At 47.6% G+C, this 25,027-nt stretch overlaps 1 protein-coding gene across 6 annotated transcripts in view; it reads right to left on the bottom strand.

The window, feature by feature from the left end:
* LOC124005511 (spectrin beta chain, non-erythrocytic 1-like) overlaps nt 1-25,027 on the bottom strand; it is an 80,016-nt gene that overhangs the window by 40,231 nt on the left and 14,758 nt on the right. For all 6 annotated transcript variants that reach the window (XM_046314853.1, XM_046314856.1, XM_046314855.1 and 3 more), the window contains exons 5-17: nt 24,639-24,730; nt 24,368-24,448; nt 24,153-24,268; nt 23,808-23,920; nt 21,364-21,551; nt 18,354-18,471; nt 17,985-18,143; nt 17,384-17,686; nt 16,987-17,137; nt 15,605-16,475; nt 15,239-15,376; nt 12,775-13,531; nt 6,570-6,772 (exon numbers count right to left, since the gene is read on the bottom strand). In XM_046314853.1, coding sequence (XP_046170809.1) covers nt 6,570-6,772; nt 12,775-13,531; nt 15,239-15,376; nt 15,605-16,475; nt 16,987-17,137; nt 17,384-17,686; nt 17,985-18,143; nt 18,354-18,471; nt 21,364-21,551; nt 23,808-23,920; nt 24,153-24,268; nt 24,368-24,448; nt 24,639-24,730 — 3,290 coding nt within the window. The remainder of the gene's footprint in view (nt 1-6,569; nt 6,773-12,774; nt 13,532-15,238; nt 15,377-15,604; nt 16,476-16,986; nt 17,138-17,383; nt 17,687-17,984; nt 18,144-18,353; nt 18,472-21,363; nt 21,552-23,807; nt 23,921-24,152; nt 24,269-24,367; nt 24,449-24,638; nt 24,731-25,027) is intronic.

Below are 25,027 nucleotides of genomic sequence, written 5' to 3' on the forward strand. Positions count from 1 at the left end.
ACGACACGACAGGGCGATACAAAGACACAGCACGGTGAACAATATACAAGGATCCGACAGGGCAGAAACGGAAAACAAGGGGAGAAATAGGGACTCTAATCAGGGGAAAAGATAGGGAACAGGTGTGGGAAGACTAAATGATTGATTAGGGGAATAGGAACAGCTGGGAGCAGGAACGGAACGATAGAGAGAAGAGAGAGAGGAAGGGAGAGAGAAAAAGGGGAACGAACCTAAAAAGACCAGCAGGGGGAAAACGAACAGAGGGAAAAGCAAAATGACAAGACAATATAAGACAAAACATGACAGTACCCCCCCACTCACCGAGCGCCTCCTGGCGCACTCGAGGAGGAATCCTGGCGGCAACGGAGGAAATCATCAATCAGTGAACGGTCCAGCACGTCCCGAGACGGAACCCAACTCCTCTCCTCAGGACCGTAACCCTCCCAATCCACTAAGTATTGGTGACCCCGTCCCCGAGAACGCATGTCCATGATCCTACGTACCTTGTAAATAGGTGCGCTCTCGACAAGGACGGGAGGGGGAGGGAAGACGAACGGGGGTGCGAAGAAAGGGCTTGACACAGGAGACATGGAAGACAGGATGGACGCGACGAAGATGTCGCGGAAGAAGCAGTCACACAGCGACAGGATTGACGACCTGGGAGACACGGAACGGACCAATGAACCGCGGAGTCAACTTACGAGAAGCTGTCGTAAGAGGAAGGTTGCGAGTGGAAAGCCACACTCTCTGGCCGCAACAATACCTTGGACTCTTAATCCTATGTTTATTGGCGGCTCTCACAGTCTGTGCCCTGTAACGGCAAAGTGCAGACCTCACCCTCCTCCAGGTGCGCTCACAACGTTGGACAAACGCTTGAGCGGAGGGAACGCTGGACTCGGCAAGCTGGGATGAGAACAGAGGAGGCTGGTAACCCAGACTACTCTGAAACGGAGATAACCCGGTAGCAGACGAAGGAAGCGAGTTGTGAGCGTATTCTGCCCAGGGGAGCTGTTCTGCCCAAGACGCAGGGTTTCTGAAAGAAAGGCTGCGTAGTATGCGACCAATCGTCTGATTGGCCCCTCTGCTTGACCGTTAGACTGGGGATGAAACCCGGAAGAGAGACTGACGGACGCACCAATCAAACGACAGAACTCCCTCCAAAACTGTGACGTGAATTGCGGACCTCTGTCTGAAACGGCGTCTAACGGGAGGCCATGAATTCTGAACACATTCTCGATGATGATTTGTGCCGTCTCCTTAGCGGAAGGAAGTTTAGCGAGGGGAATGAAATGTGCCGCCTTAGAGAACCTATCGACAACCGTAAGAATCACAGTCTTCCCCGCAGACAAAGGCAAACCGGTAATGAAGTCTAGGGCGATGTGAGACCATGGTCGAGAAGGAATGGGGAGCGGTCTGAGACGACCGGCAGGAGGAGAGTTACCTGACTTAGTCTGCGCGCAGTCCGAACAAGCAGCCACGAAACGGCGCGTGTCACGCTCCTGAGTCGGCCACCAAAAGCGCTGGCGAATAGAAGCAAGAGTGCCTCGAACACCGGGATGACCAGCTAACTTGACAGAGTGAGCCCACTGAAGAACAGCCAGACGAGTGGAAACAGGAACGAAAAGAAGGTTACTAGGACAAGCGCGCGGCGACGCAGTGTGCGTGAGTGCTTGCTTAACCTGTCTTTCAATTCCCCAGACTGTCCACCCGACAACACGCCCATAAGGAAGAATCCCCTCGGGATCAGTAGAAGCCACAGAAGAACTAAAAAGACGGGATAAGGCATCAGGCTTGGTGTTCTTGCTACCCGGACGGTAAGAAATCACAAACTCGAAACGAGCGAAAAATAACGCCCAACGAGCTTGACGAGCATTAAGTCGTTTGGCAGAACGGATGTACTCAAGGTTCTTATGGTCTGTCCAAACGACAAAAGGAACGGTCGCCCCCTCCAACCACTGTCGCCATTCGCCTAGGGCTAAGCGGATGGCGAGCAGTTCGCGGTTACCCACATCATAGTTGCGTTCAGATGGCGACAGGCGATGAGAAAAATAAGCGCAAGGATGAACCTTATCGTCAGACTGGAAGCGCTGGGATAGAATGGCTCCCACGCCTACCTCTGAAGCGTCAACCTCGACAATGAATTGTCTAGTGACGTCAGGAGTAACGAGGATAGGAGCGGACGTAAAACGTTCTTTTAGAAGATCAAAAGCTCCCTGGGCGGAACCGGACCACTTAAAACACGTCTTGACAGAAGTAAGAGCTGTGAGAGGGGCAGCAACTTGACCGAAATTACGAATGAAACGCCGATAGAAATTAGCGAAACCTAGAAAGCGCTGCAACTCGACACGTGACCTTGGAACGGGCCACTCACTGACAGCTTGGACCTTAGCAGAATCCATCTGAATGCCTTCAGCGGAAATAACGGAACCGAGAAAAGTAACGGAGGAGACATGAAAAGAGCACTTCTCAGCCTTCACGTAGAGACAATTCTCTAAAAGGCGCTGGAGAACACGTCGAACGTGCTGAACATGAATCTCGAGTGACGGTGAAAAAATCAGGATATCGTCAAGGTAGACAAAAACAAAGATGTTCAGCATGTCTCTCAGAACATCATTAACTAATGCCTGAAAAACAGCTGGCGCATTGGCGAGACCAAACGGCAGAACCCGGTACTCAAAATGCCCTAACGGAGTGTTAAACGCCGTTTTCCACTCGTCCCCCTCTCTGATGCGCACGAGATGGTAAGCGTTACGAAGGTCCAACTTAGTAAAGCACCTGGCTCCCTGCAGAATCTCGAAGGCTGATGACATAAGGGGAAGCGGATAACGATTCTTAACCGTTATGTCATTCAGCCCTCGATAATCCACGCAGGAGCGCAGAGTACCGTCCTTTTTCTTAACAAAAAAAAACCCCGCCCCGGCCGGAGAGGAAGAAGGCACTATGGTACCGGCGTCAAGAGACACAGACAAATAATCCTCGAGAGCCTTACGTTCGAACGGGAGCCGACAGAGAGTATAGTCTACCCCGAGGAGGAGTGGTCCCCGGAAGGAGATCAATACTACAATCATACGACCGGTGAGGAGGAAGGGAGTTGGCTCGGGACCGACTGAAGACCGTGCGCAGATCATGATATTCCTCCGGCACTCCTGTCAAATCGCCAGGTTCCTCCTGAGAAGTGGGGACAGAAGAAATGGGAGGGATGGCAGACATTAAACACTTCACATGACAAGAAACGTTCCAGGATAGGATAGAATTACTAGACCAATTAATAGAAGGATTATGACATACTAGCCAGGGATGACCCAAAACAACAGGTGTAAAAGGTGAACGAAAAATCAAAAAAGAAATAGTCTCACTGTGGTTACCAGATACTGTGAGGGTTAAAGGTAGTGTCTCAAATCTGATACTGGGAAGATGACTACCATCTAAGGCGAACATGGGCGTAGGCTTGTCTAACTGTCTGAAAGGAATGTCATGTTTCCGAGCCCATGCTTCGTCCATGAAACAACCCTCAGCCCCAGAGTCTATCAAGGCACTGCATGTAGCACCCGAACCGGTCCAGCGTAGATGGACCGACACAGTAGTACAGGATCTAGATGGAGAGACCTGAGTAGTAGCGCTCACCAGTAGCCCTCCGCTTACTGATGAGCTCTGGCTTTTACTGGACATGAATTGACAAAATGTCCATCAAATCCGCAATAGAGGCACAGGCGGTTGGTGATCCTCCGTTCCCTCTCCTTAGTCGAGATGCGAATACCTCCCAGCTGCATGGGCTCAGTCTCTGAGCCAGAGGAGGGAGATGGTTGCGATGCAGAGCAGGGAAACACCGTTGACGCGAGCTCTCTTCCACGAGCTTGGTGACGAAGATCTACCCGTCGTTCTATGCGGATGGCGAGAGCAATCAACGAGTCCACACTGGAAGGAACCTCCCGGGAGAGAATCTCATCTTTGACCACTGCGTGGAGTCCCTCCAGAAAACGAGCGAGCAGCGCCGGCTCGTTCCAGTCACTAGAGGCAGCAAGAGTGCGAAACTCTATAGAGTAATCCGTTATGGATCGATCACCTTGGCATAGGGAAGCCAGGGCCCTAGAAGCCTCCCTACCAAAAACTGAACGGTCAAAAACCCGAATCATCTCCTCTTTAAAGTTCTGGTAATTGTTTGAACAATCAGCCCTTGCCTCCCAGATAGCTGTGCCCCACTCTCGAGCCCGGCAAGTAAGGAGTGAAATGACGTAAGCAACCCGAGCTCTCTCTCTAGAGTATGTGTTGGGTTGGAGAGAGAACACAATATCACACTGGGTGAGAAAGGAGCGGCACTCCTTGGGCTGCCCGGAGTAGCAAGGTGGGTTATTAACTCTAGGTTCCGGAGGCTCGGCAGACCAGGAAGTAACAGGTGGCACGAGACGAAGACTCTGGAACTGTCCAGAGAGGTCGGAAACCTGAGCGGCCAGGTTCTCCATGGCATGACGAGCAGCAGACAATTCCTGCTCGTGTCTGCCGAGCATGGCTCCTTGGATCTCGACGGGCAGTGTTACGAGCGTCTGTAGTCGCTGGGTCCATTCTTTGGTCGGATCCTTCTGTTATGCAGGTGAATGAGGACCCAAAAGCGACTTGGCGAAAACAGAGTCTTTAATCCAGTTAAAGGAAATAGCAATACTCCTAGACAAATCGGAGCGGTAAATAAAGCATAAAAACAATTTCACTCGTAATCACGAGAACTGACTGGAGACTTGATAATAAACTGCAGGTTGCCTCGGGAAGGCACTTGACCGTAGCAGACTCAGACACCTGCTCACCACGCAGCATCTGAGGGAAACACGACACGACAGGGCGATACAAAGACACAGCACGGTGAACAATATACAAGGATCCGACAGGGCAGAAACGGAAAACAAGGGGAGAAATAGGGACTCTAATCAGGGGAAAAGATAGGGAACAGGTGTGGGAAGACTAAATGATTGATTAGGGGAATAGGAACAGCTGGGAGCAGGAACGGAACGATAGAGAGAAGAGAGAGAGGAAGGGAGAGAGAAAAAGGGGAACGAACCTAAAAAGACCAGCAGGGGGAAAACGAACAGAGGGAAAAGCAAAATGACAAGACAATATAAGACAAAACATGACAGGAGGTGTATTTTGGGTCATTGTCCTGTTGAAATCAAATTATAGTCCCACTAAGCCAAAGCAGGTGGGATGGCATATCGCTGCAGAATGCTGTGGTAACCATGCTGGTTAAGTGTGCCTTGAATTCTAAATAAATCACTGACAGTGTCACTAGCAAAGCACACCTACACCATCACACCTCCTCCTCCATGCTTCAAGGTGGGAACCACACATGCAGAGATCATTCATTCACCTACTCTGCATCTCACCAGGAAACGGCTGTTGGAACCAAAAATCTCACATTTGGACTCATCAGACCAAAGGACAGATTTCCACCAGTTTAATGTCCCATTGCTCGTGTGTCTTGGCCCAAGCAAGTCTCTTCTTATTATTGGTGTCCTTTAGTAGTGGTTTCTTTGCAGCAATTCAACCATGAAGGCCTGATTCACACAGTCTCCTCTGAACAATTGATGTTGAGACGTGTCTGTTACTGAACAGTTGATGTTGAGATGCGTCTGTTACTTGAACATTGTGAAGCATTTATTTGGGCTGCAATCTGAGGTGCAGTTAACTATAATGAATTTATCCACAGCAGCAGAGGTAACGCTGGGTCTTCCTTTCCTGTGGTGGTCCTCATGAGAGCCAGTTTCATCATAGAGCTTGATGGTTTTTGTGACTGCACCTGAAGAAACTTTAAAAGTTCTTGAAATCTTCTGTATTGACTGACCTTCATGTATTAAAGTAGTGATGGACTGTTGTTTCTCTTTTCTTATTTGAGCTGTCCTTGCCATAATATGGACTTGGTAATTTACCAAATAGGGCTATCTTATGTATACGAACCCTACCTTGTCACAACAAAACTGATTGGCTCAGTTAAGAAGGAAATGAATAAGGAAAGAAATTCCACAAATTAACTTTTAACAAGGCACACCTGTTAATTGAAAGACAAATTTCAGGTGACTACCTCATGAAGCAGGTTGATAGAATAGCGTGCAAAGCTGTCATCAAGGCAAAGGGTGGCTACTTTGAAGAATTTAAAATATATTTTGATTTGATAAACACATTTTTGGTTGCTACAGGATTCCATATGTGTTATGTCATAGTTTTGACTTCTTCACTATTTTTCTACAATGTAGAAAATTGTCACAAATAAAGAAAAACCCTGGAAAGAGTAGGTGAGTCCAAACTTTAGACTGGTACTGTATGGTATTGTGCCTCTGCTAAGTGACAAGTGATACCTCTACCTTTACCTCATGCGTTTCAGACTTTACCATAGCGCCCTCCCCTGTATAAATAAGAACATGTCAATACTCAGCCATGCTGCTATATGGATCGGACTAAGCTCGCATTTCATTTTCATGCCTCCGTGCTCTTCTGTGTATAGTCAAAGATGTTTAAGAAAGATTGTACATGGCTTTGACATACAACAGCATGGTCAGACAAGAACAGTCCAATGTGTCGCCACCCACCTGTTAGCCAGGGTGTCCACACGCTCCCTGATACGGTCCGAGTAGATGTTGCTCTGGCTAATGAGGCTCTCTCCAGCCTCGATGACAGCCTTGATGCGATGCAGGTTGAGCTCCATGGTGGTGGTGAAGTCCTTGTGCTTCTTGATGGCAGCCTCCACCGTCTCCACCGTGGCGGGGAGCTCAACGTGGGCCAAGGCTGACTCCTGGTAGGGGGACGGGGAGAATGGACAGAGTCAGAACCCCACGTCAGTGAAGCGTATATGAATGTACAAGAGAGTAGAGGGAATATAAGTAAAACTGAGAGAGAAAATGGGAATATTACTGTAGTAAGCTCTTATGTGGTATTTGGGGGGAAAACCTTGCTCATAGACATGGGTATTATCTCATGGCATTTGATCAGTAACCACATTAGCATGTTTAGTACATGCAAAAGGAGCAGATTCTTGCTGAATGACAAATAAACTGATCTGTAAGGACTATAACGAGGTCAGGTTTCAGTCATTATTGGCAAGGAACCCTACAATGCTTTCCTGATCAATGAATGGCATGAGAATAGCAACCCTCTCAGGCTCTATTTCATACTACAAAGTTCTGCCCGAGATGTCTGAGTTGTGAATGCTGAATTGTTGTGTTCAACACAATGACAGGTAAAGCAAAGCGATAGTGTAAGGACATTCCTACATGTATGGTAGACAGGTTGAGATAAACATGGGCGAAAGACCAAAAAACGAGTCCGCGGCACCTTGTTTGACAACAATTCAAAAAGAAATCCGTTGGCCTGTAGTTCGGTGACTGTGGGGTCTAAAGGGAGAACAGGATCTGTGGTAAAGGACTGTTACCAAACCAGAAGACTTGCTCGGACACACGGACAGAGAAGTCAGGGGAAAGGCGTGCCTTTTGCCATTTCAACTGGAATGTTCTGCATGCAAAGACCCTGCAATGGAGTGCACTGTATAAAGTATGTACAGTGCCTTGCGAAAGTATTCGGCCCCCTTGAACTTTGCGACCTTTTGCCACATTTCAGGCTTCAAACATAAAGATATAAAACTGTATTTTTTTGTGAAGAATCAACAACAAGTGGGACACAATCATGAAGTGGAACGACATTTATTGGATATTTCAAACTTTTTTAACAAATCAAAAACTGAAAAATTGGGCGTGCAAAATTATTCAGCCCCCTTAAGTTAATACTTTGTAGCGCCACCTTTTTGCTGCGATTACAGCTGTAAGTGTCACGCCTTGGTCATTGTATTTTGTGTTTTTGGTATATGTTTGGGTAGGCCAGGGTGTGACATGGGTTTATATGTTGTGTTTCGTATTGGGGTTTGTATTAATTGGGATTGTGTATGATTAGGGGTGTGTCTAGTTAGGCTTGGCTGCCTGAGGCGATTCTCAATTGGAGTCAGGTGATTCTCGTTGTCTCGGATTGGGAACCGTATTTAGGTAGCCTGAGTTCGTGTTGTATTTTGTGGGTGTTTGTTCCTGTCTCTGTGTAGTGTTGCACCAGATAGGCTGTAATAGGTTTCACGTTCCGTTTGTTGTTTTCGTATTTTTGAGTTATTTCATGTACCGCAATTCCTTCATTAAAGTCATGAATAACCTACACGCTGCATTTCGGTCTGACTCTCTTCATACAACAGATGAACGACTTTACAGAAACACCCACCACTCACAGACCGAGCAGCGTGTGAACTGGCAGGATCTAAAGGAGGACGTTATGGACGGTAGAGGCATGGATTAACTGTTCGCTGCCCTGGCCCCCCCAATGGTGGCACAAACTCCCTCACGACGCCAGGACAGCGGAGTCAATCACCACCTTCCGGAGACACCTGAAACCCCACCTCTTTAAGGAATACCTAGGATAGGATAAGTAATCCCTCTCACCCCCCCCCCCCCTTAAGTTTTAGATGCACTATTGTAAAGTGACTGTTCCACTGGATGTCATAAGGTGAATGCACCAATTTGTAAGTCACTCTGGATAAGAGCGTCTGCTAAATGACTTAAATGTAAATGTAATGTAATGTAATGATTATACGACGTGGGAAGAAACCGACAGGTGGGCGGCCGACCCAGAGCGAGTGCAGGAGCCCGCCTGGGATTCCCTACAGCAATGCGAAGAGGGCTATAGACGTATGGAGTCGAAAAGGAAAGCACGGCGATGCAGAGCGAAAACCGAAAGTAACGGGGGAAAGCGCAGAGAGAGAGTGGCTGAGTCAGGAGTCAGACCTGAGCCTACTCTCCTGTTAATCGTGAAGAGCAGTTGCAGTGGGAGAGGCTGCACCACTTGGAGATTTGGACATGGGAGGAGGAATTAGACGGAAAAGGACCCTGGGCGCAGCCGGGAGAATATCGCCGTCCCAAGGAGGAAATAGAAGCAGCTTAAGCGGAGAGGCGCAGGTATGAGGAGGCAGCACGGCGATGTGGTTGGAAACCGGAAAAACAGCCCCAAAAAAAAATATTGGGGGGGGCTAGAAGGGAGAATAGTTATGCCAGGTAGGAGACCTGCGCATACTCCCTGTGCTCACCGTTGGGCTAGAGAGACCGGGCAGGCACCATGTTATGCTATGGAGCACACGGTGTTTCCAGTGCGGGTGCAGAGCCAGCTGCGGCACATACCAGCCCTTCCTATTGGCCGGGCTAGAGTGGGCATCGAGCCAGGTAAGCTTGGGCAGGCTCGGTGCTCAAGAGCTCCAGTGCGCCTGCACGGTCCGGTCTATCCAGAGCCACCTCTACACACCAGTCCTCCGGTAGCAGCTCCCCGCACCAGGCTTCCTGTGCGTGTCCTCGATCCAGTACCACCAGTTCCAGCACCACGCACGAAGCCTCCAGTGCGCCTCGCCTGTTCAGCGCAGCCAGCGCTTTTCTCCTCTCCTGCGCTGTTGGAGTCTCCCGCCTGTTTAGCACAGCCAAAGCCTTTTTCCTCTCCTGCCCTGCCGGAGTCTCCTGTCTGTGGGTGTTTGTTCCTGTCTCTGTGTAGTGTTGCACCAGATAGGCTGTAATAGGTTTCACGTTCCGTTTGTTGTTTTCGTATTTTTGAGTTATTTCATGTACTGCAATTCCTTCATTAAAGTCATGAATAACCTACACGCTGCATTTCGGTCTGACTCTCTTCATACAACAGACGAACGACGTTACAGTAAGTCGCTTGGGGTATGTCTCTATCAGTTTTGTACATTGAGAGACTGAAATGTTTTCCCATTCCTCCTTGCAAAACAGCTCGAGCTCAGTGAGGTTGGATGGAGAGCATTTGTAAACAGCAGTTTTCAGTTCTTTCCACAGATTCTCGATTGGATTCAGGTCTGGACTTTGACTTGGCCATTCTAACTGGATATGTTTATTTTTGAACCATTCCATTGTAGATTTTGCTTTATGTTTTGGATCATTGTCTTGTTGGAAGACAAATCTCCGTCCCAGTCTCAGGTCTTTTGCAGACTCCATCAGGTTTTCTTCCAGAATGGTCCTGTATTTGGTTCCATCCATCTTCCCATCCATTTTAACCATCTTCCCTGTCCCTGCTGAAGAAAAGCAGGCCCAAACCATGATGCTGCCACCACCATATTTGACAGTGGGGATGGTGTGTTCAGAGTGATGAGCTGTATTGCTTTTACGCCAAACAACGTTTTGCATTGTTGCCAAAAAGTTCAATTTTGGTTTCATCTGACCAGAGCACCTTCTTCCACATGTTTGGTGTGTCTCCCAGGTGGCTTGTGGCAAACTTTAAACTACACTTTTTATGGATATCTTTAAGAAATGGCTTTCTTCTTGCCACTCTTCCATAAAGGCCAGATTTGTGCAATATACAACTGATTGTTGTCCTATGGACAGTCTCCCACAACAGCTGTAGATCTCTGCAGTTCATCCAGAGTGATCATGGGCCTCTTGGCTGCATCTCTGATCAGTCTTCTCCTTGTATGAGCTGAAAGTTTAGAGGGACGGCCAGGTCTTGGTAGATTTGCAGTGGTCTGATACTCCTTCCATTTCAATATTATCGCTTGCACAGTGCTCCTTGGGATGCTTAAAGCTTGGGAAATCTTTTTGTATCCAAATCCGGCTTTAAACTTCTTCACAACAGTATCTCGGACCTGCCTGGTGTGTTCCTTGTTCTTCATGATGCTCTCTGCGCTTTTATCGGACCTCTGAGACTATCACAGTGCAGGTGCATTTACACAGAGACTTGATTACACACAGGTGGATTGTATTTATCATCATTAGTCATTTAGGTCAACATTGGATCATTCAGAGATCCTCACTGAACTTCTGGAGAGAGTTTGCTGCACTGAAAGTAAAGGGGCTGAATAATTTTGCACGCCCAATTTTTCAGTTTTTGATTTGTTAAAACAGTTTCATGATTGTGTCCCACTTGTTGTTGATTCTTCACAAAAAAATACAGTTTTATATCTTTATGTTTGAAGCCTGAAATGTGGCAAAAGGTCACAAAGTTCAAGGGGGCCGAATACTTTCGCAAGGCACTGTAATTTTTACAACATTTTTTTTGTGAAGCTTGCACTCAATTGCCCCTACCTGTTGCACACAAAGAGCTTCCATTCCCCCTGTCACCGTTTTTGATTTGTTAAAAAAGTTTGAAATATCCAATAAATGTCGTTCCACTTCATGATTGTGTCCCACTTGTTGTTGATTCTTCACAAAAAAATAAAGTTTTATATCTTTATGTTTGAAGCCTGAAATGTGGCAGCAGGTCGCAAAGTTCAAGGGGGCCGAATACTTTCGCAAGTCACTGTATATATTCCAGCCTGCAGAGCACAGCCTAAAGATTATACTGTACATAGTCGCACACATGATACAATAAAGGAAGAGATACTGTGATACTAAATGCAAAACAATGTCATTTTTTTAAACATTTGAACATGATCAATTGTACTGTATAAACACACACATACAGACACTCAAGCCTGTGAACCCTAATAGGCACAGTGAAGACCAAATTGCCAAAGCTTTGCCTCCCTCACAATAGTGTGCAAGAAGATAGCTACTAGTTTTGCTGCAGGCCTGCAATGTTGCGGGTTTACGACTGGTCGTTGGTTGTGCTGTCATATCCAATATCACATCTTGCTGGGATTTCCTGCTATGGAGCCACCTATGAATTCTACATCTAGGCTAGGGATCACAGGCACACTGAATACTGTGCTGTGTGTAACTATAAAAATATCCCACAATGCCCTTTCCACACCCTTTTCGATTCCAGATAGAACACTTTTTGGTTCCAGTTAGAACTCTGTTGTGTTCCATGTAGAACCCTCTGTGAAAAGGGTTCTACATGGAACTCAAAAGGGATCTACTTGGAACAAAAAAATATTGATTCAAAGGGTTCTCCTATGGGGACAGTCGAAGAACCCATTTAGGTTCTAGATAGCACCTTGTTTTCTAAGATTGCATCCCTGGGGTTTTTCCTGCCATTATAACATCTATAGAACACTGGCCACTCACTGTAATAGCACTGACCCTCACTGTAATAGCACTGACCCTCACTGCAATAGCACTGACCCTCACTGCAATAGCACTGACCCTCACTGCAATAGCACTGACCCTCACTGCAATAGCACTGACCCTCACTGCAATAGCACTGACCCTCACTGCAATAGCAATGACCCTCACTGCAATAGCACTGACCCTCACTGCAATAGCACTGACCCTCACTGCAATAGCACTGACCCTCACTGTAATAGCACTGACCCTCACTGTAATAGCACTGACCCTCACTGTAATAGCACTGACCCTCACTGTAATAGCACTGGCCCTCACTGTAATAGCACTGGCCCTCACTGTAATAGCACTGGCCCTCACTGTAATAGCACTGGCCCTCACTGTAATAGCACTGACCCTCACTGTAATAGCACTGACCCTCACTGTAATAGCACTGACCCTCACTGTAATAGCACTGATCCTCACTGTAAGAGCACTGATCCTCACTGTAAAAGCACTGACCCTCACTGCAATAGCACTACGCTTCCACAGCATCCATATCTAGTACAGTCAGAAGTCATATTGTACCGTCTTTAGCTATTCATGTTTAATAAGAATTACTGACTAATAACACAGATTAGCTAAATATGATTTAGGATGAATTGACTCAGCACATAACACTCAGGACTTTTCTCAGCACATAACATACAGTATGTAGGCCTAACTACTAGATATTGCTGATAGATAAATTGGTGTTGGGATGTCCAACAAGAGGTTAACTGACCTGGTTGTTGAGGAAGGCCTCGGCCTGCTTGACGTCCCTCAGGAAGAGGTGGAAGATGTGCGCCTGAACCAGCACCTCCCTCCGGCTCTCCCACATCTCCAGCAGCTTGTTCCAGCCCACATCCAGCTTCTGGAGCCACTGCTGCAGCGCCGCGTATGGCAGCGGAGCCTCCTCGGCCTCCAGCAGCTCGTTGACCGCCTGCAGCCGATCGTAGTCCTCCTCGTACCTCCCGATCTCCTCCTTCAGCGCCGCGTGGCGGTTGATCAGCCTCTCGGCCTCCTCCAGCGCGTTGGGCAGCTCGTCGCTAGCTGCCGCCGTCTGCGTGTGCACCAGCCACGTCAGGAAGGAGTCCAGGTCCTGGATGAACTGCTGCAGCCGCCCCGCCACCATCAGAGAGTCCTCGCAGCCCTGCAGCGTGCGCTTCAGCTCCTCCCACTCCACACTGATGCCCTCGAAGTGCTCCAGGACCTCCATGGCCTTGGCCGGGTGCGAGATAGCCAGCTCCTCTGCCTCCTGCTGCAGGTGAAGCAGCTTGGGCTCCAGCACGGCCAGGGCCCCCTCCATGGTGGAGAGTCGGCGCTGCAGGGCCAGCACCCCGCCCAGGTCACTGCCCACGTACTGAGTGGCGTCGATGGCCTTGCGCTTCTCCTGGATCTGAGACTTGATCTCAGCACACTCCAGCAGGTAGTTCTGGAGACGGAGGACAGAGTCCAGGTGGTCCTTTTTCTGCTCCACCATCTCCACGATGCGGTTCCATCTAGAGGGGACAGACAGGGGGCACAGGGGTGGGGAGTGGGCAGACAGGGGCCCAGGGGTGGGGAGGGGAGGGGGAGGGGAAAGACAAGGCCACAGGGGTGGGGAGGGGGACATAACAGACAGGGGCACAGTGGTGGGGAGTGGGCAGACAGGGGCCCAGGGGTGGGGAGGGGAGGGGAGGGGGAGGGGAAAGACAAGGCCACAGGGGTGGGGAGGGGGACATAACAGACAGGGGCACAGTGGTGGGGAGTGGGCAGACAAGGGCCCAGGGGTGTGGGGTTAATAGGAAGGGGCACAGTGGTAGGGAGAGGGAGGGACAGACAGGGGCGCAGGGGTGGGGAGGGGGCTGGGTCAGTCTGCATCTGTTTTAAGCTTTTAATTCAGTCAGTATACTAAAACATACACTAAGTACTAACTATTGTTACAATTGTCACAAATTCATGTTTGAAAATTATATAGACTATTCAAATTATATATTATTTTCACTTACCAACAGAGCCCAAGAGGATAGTGCAATTGATCGAATGCATTAATAAGGGACATTGGTTTCGTTTGTTAGTTGTCATTTGCATCTCAAAGGGTTTTTGTCTTTGTCTTGACACAGGCTGTGTGTCTAGCTTGTTTCCACGCCAATTAATATGGTCCTCGTGCAAAAGAACAGGCATGAATTATACTCATTCAGCAAAGCATATCCAACATGACGTCATGCCAAAACCCCCAAGCCAGAGGCCTCAAAGGGTAGCAATAATATATAGGACCATTGACCAGATATGGTCAAAACATGAAGCAAACCTGAACAAGAGAGGACAAAGTCTACCGAAACTATGTCATAGAGATGTACAATATCCATGAATGCTAGACTTAGTCACAACTAAAACCATAACAGTTTGAGACTGAGGGAGAATATAGTAAAGCCAAAGAGAACACATTTTGGGCATGTTGGTCTTGCACCCGGTGTGGTAGGCAGTCGACACAGATGGTCACCCTGAGATAGGCTCTGTATGCCAAGGTCAGGAGGAACTTGGCCACTGGAGCATTTCACCAAAACCATCATCCACTACCCTGGCCCTGGATCTGTCTGTCTGTGTCACCATGGTGTCAGTAGGGTCTCTGGTCCCCTTCCAGTTCTATCAGCAGGGAGCATGTGATCATCGTGGTCAGCATCTGATCACCCCCCCCTTTCCTTATTTGGCAGGAAATTAGCTAACAATGAGGTAACTGGAACACTTTGGGAGAAAAAAAATCATAAATGCACTGCGCACCATGTGTTGTACATAGATTGACAGATGTGTTTCTATGGCTGTGTTTACACAGGCTTCCCAATTCTGATCTTTTAATTTATTTTTGTCAATTGGTCTTTTGACCAATCAGTTCAGCTATTTTCAGAATTGGCCTGCCAGAATAAACGCAGCCTATGTAGTGTTAAGTATTGTAATAAATGACCTGTGTTGAAGAATCTCTATCCAACTAAACATAATTCCCATGTTATTTCGCAATGCAGATAAGTCACATTTTCATCACATATTGTCTTCTTGTGGAATAGACCTGGGGTGCATTCCTTGCTGCACACCATAGCAAACTGTAACAAAACATTCTTGTTGGTAAAGTTCAAGTTAGTCCTTCCCCGTTTTGACCTTTTGCTTCTGTTTGGTTCCTAGTGAAATACACCCCAGAGTTGGTCAGTCAGAGAACAGTGGGCTGGTGTTACCTGCTGTTGAGGTGGTCCTGACAGCCTCTGACCTCTGTAGAGCTGGGGTGACCACTGTCCAGGAGCTGCTGCACTATCTGGTTCACGTCCAGGATCCTTCCCATCAGGCTGTTCATCTCCTGGTCCAGGCTCTCAAACCTACAGAGAGTGTGACATGAGAGGAGGGAGAATGTGTGTTTTAAACGCAATAGAGCCATCAGTTAGATAAGACTGATTATGACATTGCTATGACAGTGTTATGTCGCCCTTATGAGGGGAGGATTCAAGCAACGGATTCCCGAAAAACGCATGACTAACTTTAGAACTAAAAGCATCACTTAAATCTAACATTCTGCCTATGATCTCCACCCCAGACGGGAGCTGTACCTGTGGGCTATGACCTCTACGTCCTCCAGCCTCTCTGGAACCTCCATCTTGTTGAGCCACTGCTCCTTCTCGTCGATCCACACCTCGCAGGCGTTGACCTCGCTGAACATGAGGTAGACGGCCAGCGCGTCGTGCAGCCACTGCTGCCTCAGGACGGCCACCTCGGCCACCTCGGCGTACAGCTGCTCCGCCTCGCCCATCCTCGACTGCACCTCGTCCAGCTCCCGGTAATGCAGTGGCAGCGCCACCATGTGTTTGCGCAGAGTTACCACGTGCATCCGGTGCTTGTCCACGGCCTCGCACACACCCCGGTGCTTCTTGAGCAGTGACTGGGTGGAGTACTCATCGTGGCCAAAGTCCTCGCTGGAAACCAGGCGGTAGGCGTCCTGCAGCCAGGCCAGCAGGTCGTCCGTCTCTGTGCTGAACTGGAAGAAATTGAGTGCCTCCTGCAGGTGGCCCAGTCTCTGCGCCGCCTGGTCCTCCAGCCTCTTCCACTCCCCTTTCACCTCCATGATGCGCTCCTGGATGCCCCCCGTGCCGAAACTCTTCTCCATCAGGATCTGCTTGCCCTTCTTCATGGTCTGTTGGAGGAGGGAGCGGTGGGCCAGCAGCTCCCCAGCCAGGGTCTTGTGTTTCTGGAGCAGCCGCAGCACGCTGCTCAGGTCCTTGCCGCAGGTCTGGGTGGCCAGGATGGAGCTCTTCTCGCGGATCCAGGCCTCGGACTCCTCCACCTCCTGGAAGAAGGCCCAGAGGTGCTGAGACTCCTCCAGCTCCGAGCGCCGCTTGGCCGCCAGCTGCTTGAGCTCCTCCAGGCAGGTGCTGACGTGGTTGACCCGGTTGCAGATCACCTGGGGGTCACAGGGCTGGTAGCCTGGGAAGGAGAGAGAATAGGGGACAGGGGACAGCACTCAATATATATGTCTGTATTAAAGATGTATATGGGGGACTATATCTAAACACTCAATGAAATTTGCACGTAAACAAAAACCCTAATACTGATATAAAACGAGCATAAAGTTTTCCAAAATAACTATGTAATATCCACAAAATTGAAATAACCTTCACTTTTGTATTGTAAATGGATCTTCAGAAAATATGTTGTGGAAAGTCATGATTGCCCTCTTGTGGGTCTCTCTGGAAGTGCCACAACCAACTTCACTCAATGTAAAGTAAACTATACTCCTACACACTCTTAACACAAAACATTTGTTTTTCTTAACTGTGCATTTTTCCAGGACCAAGGGAGACATAACAGCACAGTCAGTATTTCTAATCCTATCAAATCCAAATATTTCATCCCTCAAAATCACCTCGTTGTTATCAAAGCACATTCCACTTCTCACTAAAGCCGATCTGTGAACATTAGCCATCTGACGTCTTACCTTCGATGGTGGTGAATTTGAGAGCGGCTGAGTTAAGGGTCTGCACCCTCTCTGCCTGCGCTGTGATGTCAGCTTCCTGGAGGCTGTGTTTCTGCAGCAGGTCGTCCACCTCCAGCAGATGCTTGCCGAAGTCTTTGGACAGGAGCTGGACCTGTGGTGAGAGAGACCATGGTCACCTTTCTGACACTCAGCAGTGCTTCCCCTTACCATGCTGCCTGTACTAAAACTTAAAAAGTCAACGTCTCAAGGATTTCTCACAGTTGTTCCATGTACTGCATCTCCACATTATCATTTCATTTGCACACAAATGTCAACCCACAGTCTATGCTGTTGAGTCGACGCAACTTGGAGACAGTATAGTGTTCATGTAACGTAAAATGCATGACAAAATACTCACCTGCATGTCCTCCATCCAGTCGATCATATAGACCATGTCCTGGAAGGTCTTCTGCAGAGCCAGGTTCTTCTCCAACCGGGCCTTCCTCCCCACCACCAGCTCCTTCAGCAGGCTCCACTGGCCCAGGATGTTCTCCTTTCGGGCCGAGATGCGCCGGATGTCGTAGTAGCCTTCCGTCTCTATCTCCCCAGCCAGCTCCACCACCACCCCGATGCGCTCCTCGTACGACGAGATGTCTGCCTCAATGGCCTCGTGCTTCTTCATGGCGGCCTCCACCGCTGGCAGGTCGTAGCCAAAGTTATCCTGGTGGGACGGGACATTCAGTCAGGCAGAGGATCACTTAACTACAGGCAGGTGATTGTGGAAGTGTTTACTCAGTCGGGGCAATGCAGTCATATGAAAATATATCTTAATATACCATTGCCCATTTAAAAGTCATTCATGTTATACAATACTTTGCCATTGTTCTTAAAATACATTCTAGAGACATTTCATTCTCAATCTACAGCTAAATTATAAGACTATTACTATAAGACTGTTAGGATATGGCCCATGTCTGATATGTTAGAGACACTAGTCACTGTCGCCCTGTGGTCCCTACCTGAGACACGAGGCGCTGGTTCTCGTTGAGCCACGCCTGTCTCATGGTGGTCTTGTGGTCAAACCGCTGGGCCAGCAGCTCCAGCTTCTCCTGGCGAATCAGCTCCTGACGTAGGGCCACACCTCTCTCATGCTCCGCCTTCTCCAGCCTCTCCCACGCCTAGCCAAATGAAAAACAGAGGAAAATGTACCCATAATGCAGCATGGTGACAAACATAAAGAGGAGTAATTTGCACTGATTTGCTACATTTAAAAAAAACTGATACTGATAAAGAAGGATTTTATATTTGCCAAGACATGTCCAGCTATTGCATTATCTGTTCAGGCATTTGAGACACTCCTTATTCCCACTTATACCAGTATTCATTACCTTGTTGATATCAGAGATGAGTTTCCCTTCATGAGGCACGTATGGTTTCTGGTTGTTAGCTCTGAGCTTGCTTTGGATAGTAAAGAGGAGCACTTCCAGGTTCCCCTTCTCCTGGAACCTAGCACAAGACAGAAAGTGTGTTTCACAAATATCCTGATACACAGTACTTTGCACAAGGTGGGATCCATTTGAAATGAAAAATCACAGGTCTCATATCCTAGATCCTGTACCTTAAAATAACCCTCTGCTCAAAAATGGATAAAAGACATGCATTTTTTCTTATTATTACATTACTAGGGTTGTGACGGTCATGGAATTTTAGATGACGGTCATTGGTCAGCCAAATGACCGCGGTCACCATTATAATCGCTACGGTCACAAGACGCAGGCCTCCTAATTGTCCCTAGAATTTCTAAGCAAACAGCTGGAGGCAGGGCTTTCTCCTATAGAGCTCCATTTTTATGGAACGGTCTGCCTACCCATGTCAGAGACGCAAACTCGGTCTCAACCTTTAAGTCTTTACTGAAGACTCATCTCTTCAGTGGGTCATATGATTGAGTGTAGTCTGGCCCAGGAGTGGGAAGGTGAACGGAAAGGCTCTGGAGCAACGAACCGCCCTTGCTGTCTCTGCCTGGCCGGTTCCCCTCTTTTCACTGGGATTCTTTGCCTCTAACCCTGTTACGGGGGCTGAGTCACTGGCTTGCTGGGGCTCTCTCGTGCCGTCCCTGGGGGGTGCGTCACCTGGGTGGGTTGATTCACTGTTGTGGTCGGCCTGTCTGGGTTTCCCCCTTGGGTTGTACCGTGTCGGAGATCTTTGTGGGCTATACTCGGCCTTGTCTCAGGATGGTAAGTTGGTGGTTGAAGATTTCCCTCTAGTGGTGTGGGGGCTGTGCTTTGGCAAAGTGGGTGGGGTTATATCCTTCCTGTTTGGCCCTGTCCGGGGTGTCCTCGGATGGGGCCACAGTGTCTCCTGACCCCTCCTGTCTCAGCCTCCAGTATTTATGCTGCAGTAGTTTATGTGTCGGGGGGCTGGGGTCAGTTTGTTTATCTGGAGTACTTCTCCTGTCCTATTCAGGTGTCCTGTGTGAATCTAAGTGTGCGTTCTCTAATTCTCTCCTTCTCTCTTTCTTTCTCTCTCTCGGAGGACCTGAGCCCTAGGACCATGCCCCAGGACTACCTGACATGATGACTCCTTGCTGTCCCCAGTCCACCTGGCCATGCTGCTGCTCCAGTTTCAACTGGCCTGGGCCCTAGGACCATGTCCCAGGACTACCTGACATGAGGACTCCTTGCTGTCCCCAGTCCACCTGGCCATGCTCCTGCTCCAGTTTCAACTGTTCTGCCTTACTATTATTCAACCATGCTGGTCATTTATGAACATTTGAACATCTTGGCCACGTTCTGTTATAATTTCCACCCGGCACAGCCAGAAGAGGACTGGCCACCCCACATATGCTCTCTCTAATTCTCTCTTTCTTTCTCTCTCTCGGAGGACCTGAGCCCTAGGACCGTGCCCCAGGACTACCTGACATGATGGCTCCTTGCTGTCCTCAGTCCACCTGACTGTGCTGCTGCTCCAGTTTCAACTGTTCTGCCTTATTATTATTTGACCATGCTGGTCATTTATGAACATTTGAACATCTTGGTCATGTTCTGTTATAATCTCTACCCGGCACAGCCAGAAGAGGACTGGCCACCCCACATAGCCCGGTTCCTCTCTAGGTTTCTTCCTAGGTTTTGGCCTTTCTAGGGAGTTTTTCCTAGCCACCGTGCTTTTACACCTGCATTGTTTGCTGTTTGGGGTTTTAGGCTGGGTTTCTGTACAGCACTTTGAGATATCAGCTGATGTATGAAGGGCTATATAAATAAATTTGATTTGATTTGATTTGAATCGTTCGAATAGCAAAAATGTTCTCCTTTCCTCCTGTCCTGACTGCATGTGCTGCTGCAGGGAGGTGCCGTTGCCTAGGCAACCAAAGGCTTGTTTGCTTACAACACCTTGCTTGTTTCAGCAAGCAACAAAGTTACATCACGTTGTAAAGAGTCCATGTTACCGAGGAAACGCAAAACAACTGCACGAATGCCCGGGCGCCCCCATCTTTGGTCAGCTGTTCGTTCCCCACAAAAATACGGTTTATGGCGGTTATTGTCTTTTCATGGCGGTCTTCATCCATAGTCGTCGGTTACACAATCATACGGTCATTGTGCCAGCCCTGTAAGTTACCCGACTCATCAATATATTCTCTGTGACATTGCCGGCAGGCTTGACCTTCACCGCAAAGGCATTCATCATTACACGTGGCATAGCTCCACACACTGTATAATTGTAACCTAATTCTAAATAATAAGTGGTCATCACTGAGCAGATTTCAGAGTCATATGATGACCACCTCTTGGCCATCGAGGGCTGCCAGGGCAACGAGGCTGGGTGAGAAGCCGGGTAAAGGCCTCAGAGATACTAGTCACCAGAGGAGATGTCTATCCTCTAGCCATAGAGTGAAAGGGTTCTGGAGACCCATTTGGGTGTCACATCACTTAGATCCAGTCCCTTTTGGTCAAATAGGTCATGAGTCACATGGCACGGCTAACTGGGTGCTTAGTTACGCCAGACATGCCAGCTTGGGGCCTCATGCTGGGTCTCATGCTAGTACTACTGTGCCCACACCCATCAATGTGTAGGTTTTAGTTGAATACTCCAACAGTTATGGTACATACCACACATCAAATGGGAATCAGACAAATCAAAAGCATCTGTCTGGAGGCATTCTCTGAGAAAATAACATACTATAAAACATAAGCTATAAGAACTATAAAAGGATGCAACTATTGACTCAACCTAAATCCTGTCCTAAAACCAAAGCAACCCAAAATTATTTAAGTGATAATTTGTATCAAACAAACGTTTTAAGTTTAAAACCCTCTGGTGTATGAATAGGACCACTATAGATTGAAAAAAAATTGATGCAATATAATTCATATGTTTATGTGTCATTGCACAGTGTTGACTTACTTGATGGGCTTCTCGATGGTGCAGTAGGTGGTGAAGGCTTGAAGCTGTTGCTGGACACCCGTTAAGGAGTTGGCAAACTTCTGGTTGCTGATGATGCCTATGGTCTTCTCAATCCACTCCAGGAGCTCCGAGGCCAGAGCCTCATATCGATCGATCATCTTCTGACCCTCAATGGCATTGTCCAACACCTGTATAAAACGTAAACATTTAGCATCGATGGATATTACATAGGATTGACTTAATTCATAACTTTTGTTTATTAGCATTTGATAACGGCTCAGACACGAGAGGTATGTGGCAGGATCTACAGTCAATCACGGACTACAAAAGGAATACCAGCACCATCACAGACCACGATGTCTTGCTCCCAGACAAACTAAACGACTTCTTTGCTCGCTTTGAGGACAATACAGTACCACTGACACGGACCGCTAACAAAACCTGCGGGCTCTCCTTCACTGCAGCCAACGTGAGTAAAACATTCAAACGTGTTAACCCTCGCAAGGCTGCCGGCCCAGACGGCATCCTTAGCCACGTCCTCAGAGCATGCGCAGACCAGCTGGCTGGTGTGTTTACGGACATATTCAATCATTCCTTATCCCAGTCTGCTGTTCCCACATGCTTTAAGAGGACCACCATTGTTACTGTTCCCAAGAAAGCGAAGGTAACTGAGCTAAATGACTATCGCCCCATAGCACTCACTGCTGTCATCATGAAGTGCTTTGAGAGACTAGTCAAGGACCATATCACCTCCACCCTACCTGACACCCTAGACCCACTCCAATTTGCTTACTGCCTCAATAGGTCCACAGACGACGCAATCACACTGCACACTGTCCTAACCCATCTGGACAAGAGGAATACCTATGTAAGAATGCTGTTCATCGACTACAGCTCATCATTAAACACCATAGTACCCTCCAAACTCGTCATTAAGTTAGAGACCCTGGGTCTCGACCCCACTCTGTGCAACTGGGTCCTGGACTTCCTGACGGGCCGCCCCCAGGTGGTGAGGGTAGGTAACAACATATCCACCCCGCTGATCTTCAACACTGGGTCCCCACAAGGAGGCTGAAGAAATTCGGCTTATCACCAAAAACAAAAATAAACTTTTCCAGATGCACAATTGAGAGCATCCTGTCGAGCTGTATCAACGCCTGGTATGGCAACTGCTCCGCCCTCAACCGTAAGGCTCTCCAGAGGGTAGTGAGGTCTACAAAACGCATCACCGGGGGCAAACTACCTGCCCTCCAGGACACCTACACCACCCGATGTCACAGGAAGGCCAAAAGGATCATCAAGGACAACAACCACCCGAGCCACTGCCTGTTCACCCCGCTATCATCCAGAAGGCGAGGTCAGTACAGGTGCATCAAAGCAGGGACCGAGAGACTGAAAAACAGCTCCTATCTCAAGGCCATCAGACTATTAAACAGCCATCACTAACATTGAGTGGCTGCTGCCAACATACTGACTCATCTCTAGCCACTTTAATAATGAAAAAATGTATGTAATAAATGTATCATCACTAGCCACTTTAAACAATGCCACTTTATATAATGTTTATATACCCTACATTACTCATCTCATATGTATATACTGTACCATGTACCATCTACTGCATCTTGCCTATGCCGTTCGGCCATCGCTCCTTCATATATTTTTATGTACATATTCTTATTCATTCCTTTACACTTGTGTGTATATAAGGTGGTGGTTGTGAAATTGTTAGGTTAGATTACTTGTTAGATATTACTGCATGGTCGGAACTAGAAGCACAAGCATTTCGCTATACTCGCATTAACATCTGCTAGCCATGTGTATGTGACTAATAAAATTTGATTTGAATTATACTCATGTGTACAAAACATACACTACTGTTCAAAAATTTGGGGTCACTTAGAAATGTCCTTATTTTTTAAAGAAAAACACATTTTTTTGTCCATTAAAATGTTAAATGTTAATGTTGTAAATGACTATTGTAGCTGGAAACAGCTGATTTTTTATGGAATATCTACATAGGCGTACAGAGGTCCATTATCAGCAACCATCACTCCTGTGTTCCAGTTGCATGTTGTATTAGCTAATCCAAGTTTATCATTTTAAAAGGCTGTTGTGTTGATTAAAGAAGCAATAAAACTGGCCTTCTTTAGACTAGTTGAATATCTGGAGCATGATCATTTCTGGGTCCGATTACAGGCTTAAAATGGCTAGAAACAAATAACTTTCTTCTGAAACTCGTCAGTCTATTCTTGTTCTGAGAAATGAAGACTATTCCATGCGAAAAATTGCCAAGAAACCGCTGTGTACTACTTGCTTCACAGAACAGCGCAAACTGGCTCTAACCAGAATAGAAAGAGGAGGGGGAGGCCCCGGTACACAACTGAGCAAGAGGACAAGTACATTAGTGTTGAGTTTGAGAAAGTGTGTCGGCATCCTCCTACCTTTCCCACTCTCTTGCCCTCTACTCGAAGGGCTTTCATCTTGGAGAAGTAATGGTAGTAGGACACAACATAGGTTATTATCGACTTCTCATCTGGGTTCTCTGTATTCACGTCTGCCGAGTCAAACAGGAAGGACACCAATAAACAAACACTTACAGCACACATTTACAATATAACATAATCACACCTTGACATGAAATAATTTCAGTAGTGTAAAATATAAACTATGGTCACTGTCGCTGAAAGTCTGTGAAGGTTTGCAAGTCTGAGATATATGTTACCAAATGTCCATGAACTGTTGACGAGGTTGTCTAGTTGCTATTTCAATTCTCTGTGCGGTCTTACCTTCAGGGTCCAGGAGTTTGGTGAGCCCCAGGTTCTGCTCAGCAATGTTGAAGGCTTGCTGGAGGTTGTGTGTGGCATTTGACCGGATCAGCTTATGGAATTCAATCAAATCAGGCCTGTAGTAATGCAATGTAGGTCATTTAGTTCACTTTCTATATGGTCACATAAATACATGTTTTAAAACGTAAAGACTTGATTGCTTAGCCAATGCTGACCTGTGTCGGTGAATGAGAGCGTTGAAGGCGAGACCATCTCTCCAGCAGGTGGTGAAGTTCTGGATGTGGACCTCAGAGTACCTGTGGGACAGTTGACACAGAACACACTCACAACTATTGGTCCAATAGATATATGCTATCCAACTAAAGACATTGCATGTATCAACAGTAGTAAAACAACTGTCAGCATCCTTAAAGACATGTATGGAAAGTGGAAACTGTTCAAAGTTTGACGTTCAATTTTGGCTTTTGGTTAAATGAAGACATTCACCCAGCAGTTTTCATCTGGCACCAGAGTAGCAGGGCATCCTTTGCCGACCGCGTCTCCCGGTTGTCGTCACACTCAATCTTAATCACCTGGATCTGTGTGCACAGGGAGCGAGACCAGACGACAAACAACCGTGGTCAAGGAAACCAGTCTCAAAACTGTCCTCAGTTCAGTAAGATCACCAGGTTACTATGAAGTTGAGAAGAAAACAGTTAGGAAACACACCCATGTTGCTGATCAGTTTCAAACACACTGAACACAAAACCCGGTTCCATTCAACAGCCACACCAGGAGTGTATTCATTACACCGATTCTGTTGTTAACAGTTTGGGCTGTTTCAAAACGCTTTGCAACAGAAACCGTTGACTTTAAACGGAAAACGTTTTGCCGCG

Source organism: Oncorhynchus gorbuscha, linkage group LG19 (assembly GCF_021184085.1).
Source record: "Oncorhynchus gorbuscha isolate QuinsamMale2020 ecotype Even-year linkage group LG19, OgorEven_v1.0, whole genome shotgun sequence".
NCBI lineage: Eukaryota > Metazoa > Chordata > Actinopteri > Salmoniformes > Salmonidae > Oncorhynchus > Oncorhynchus gorbuscha.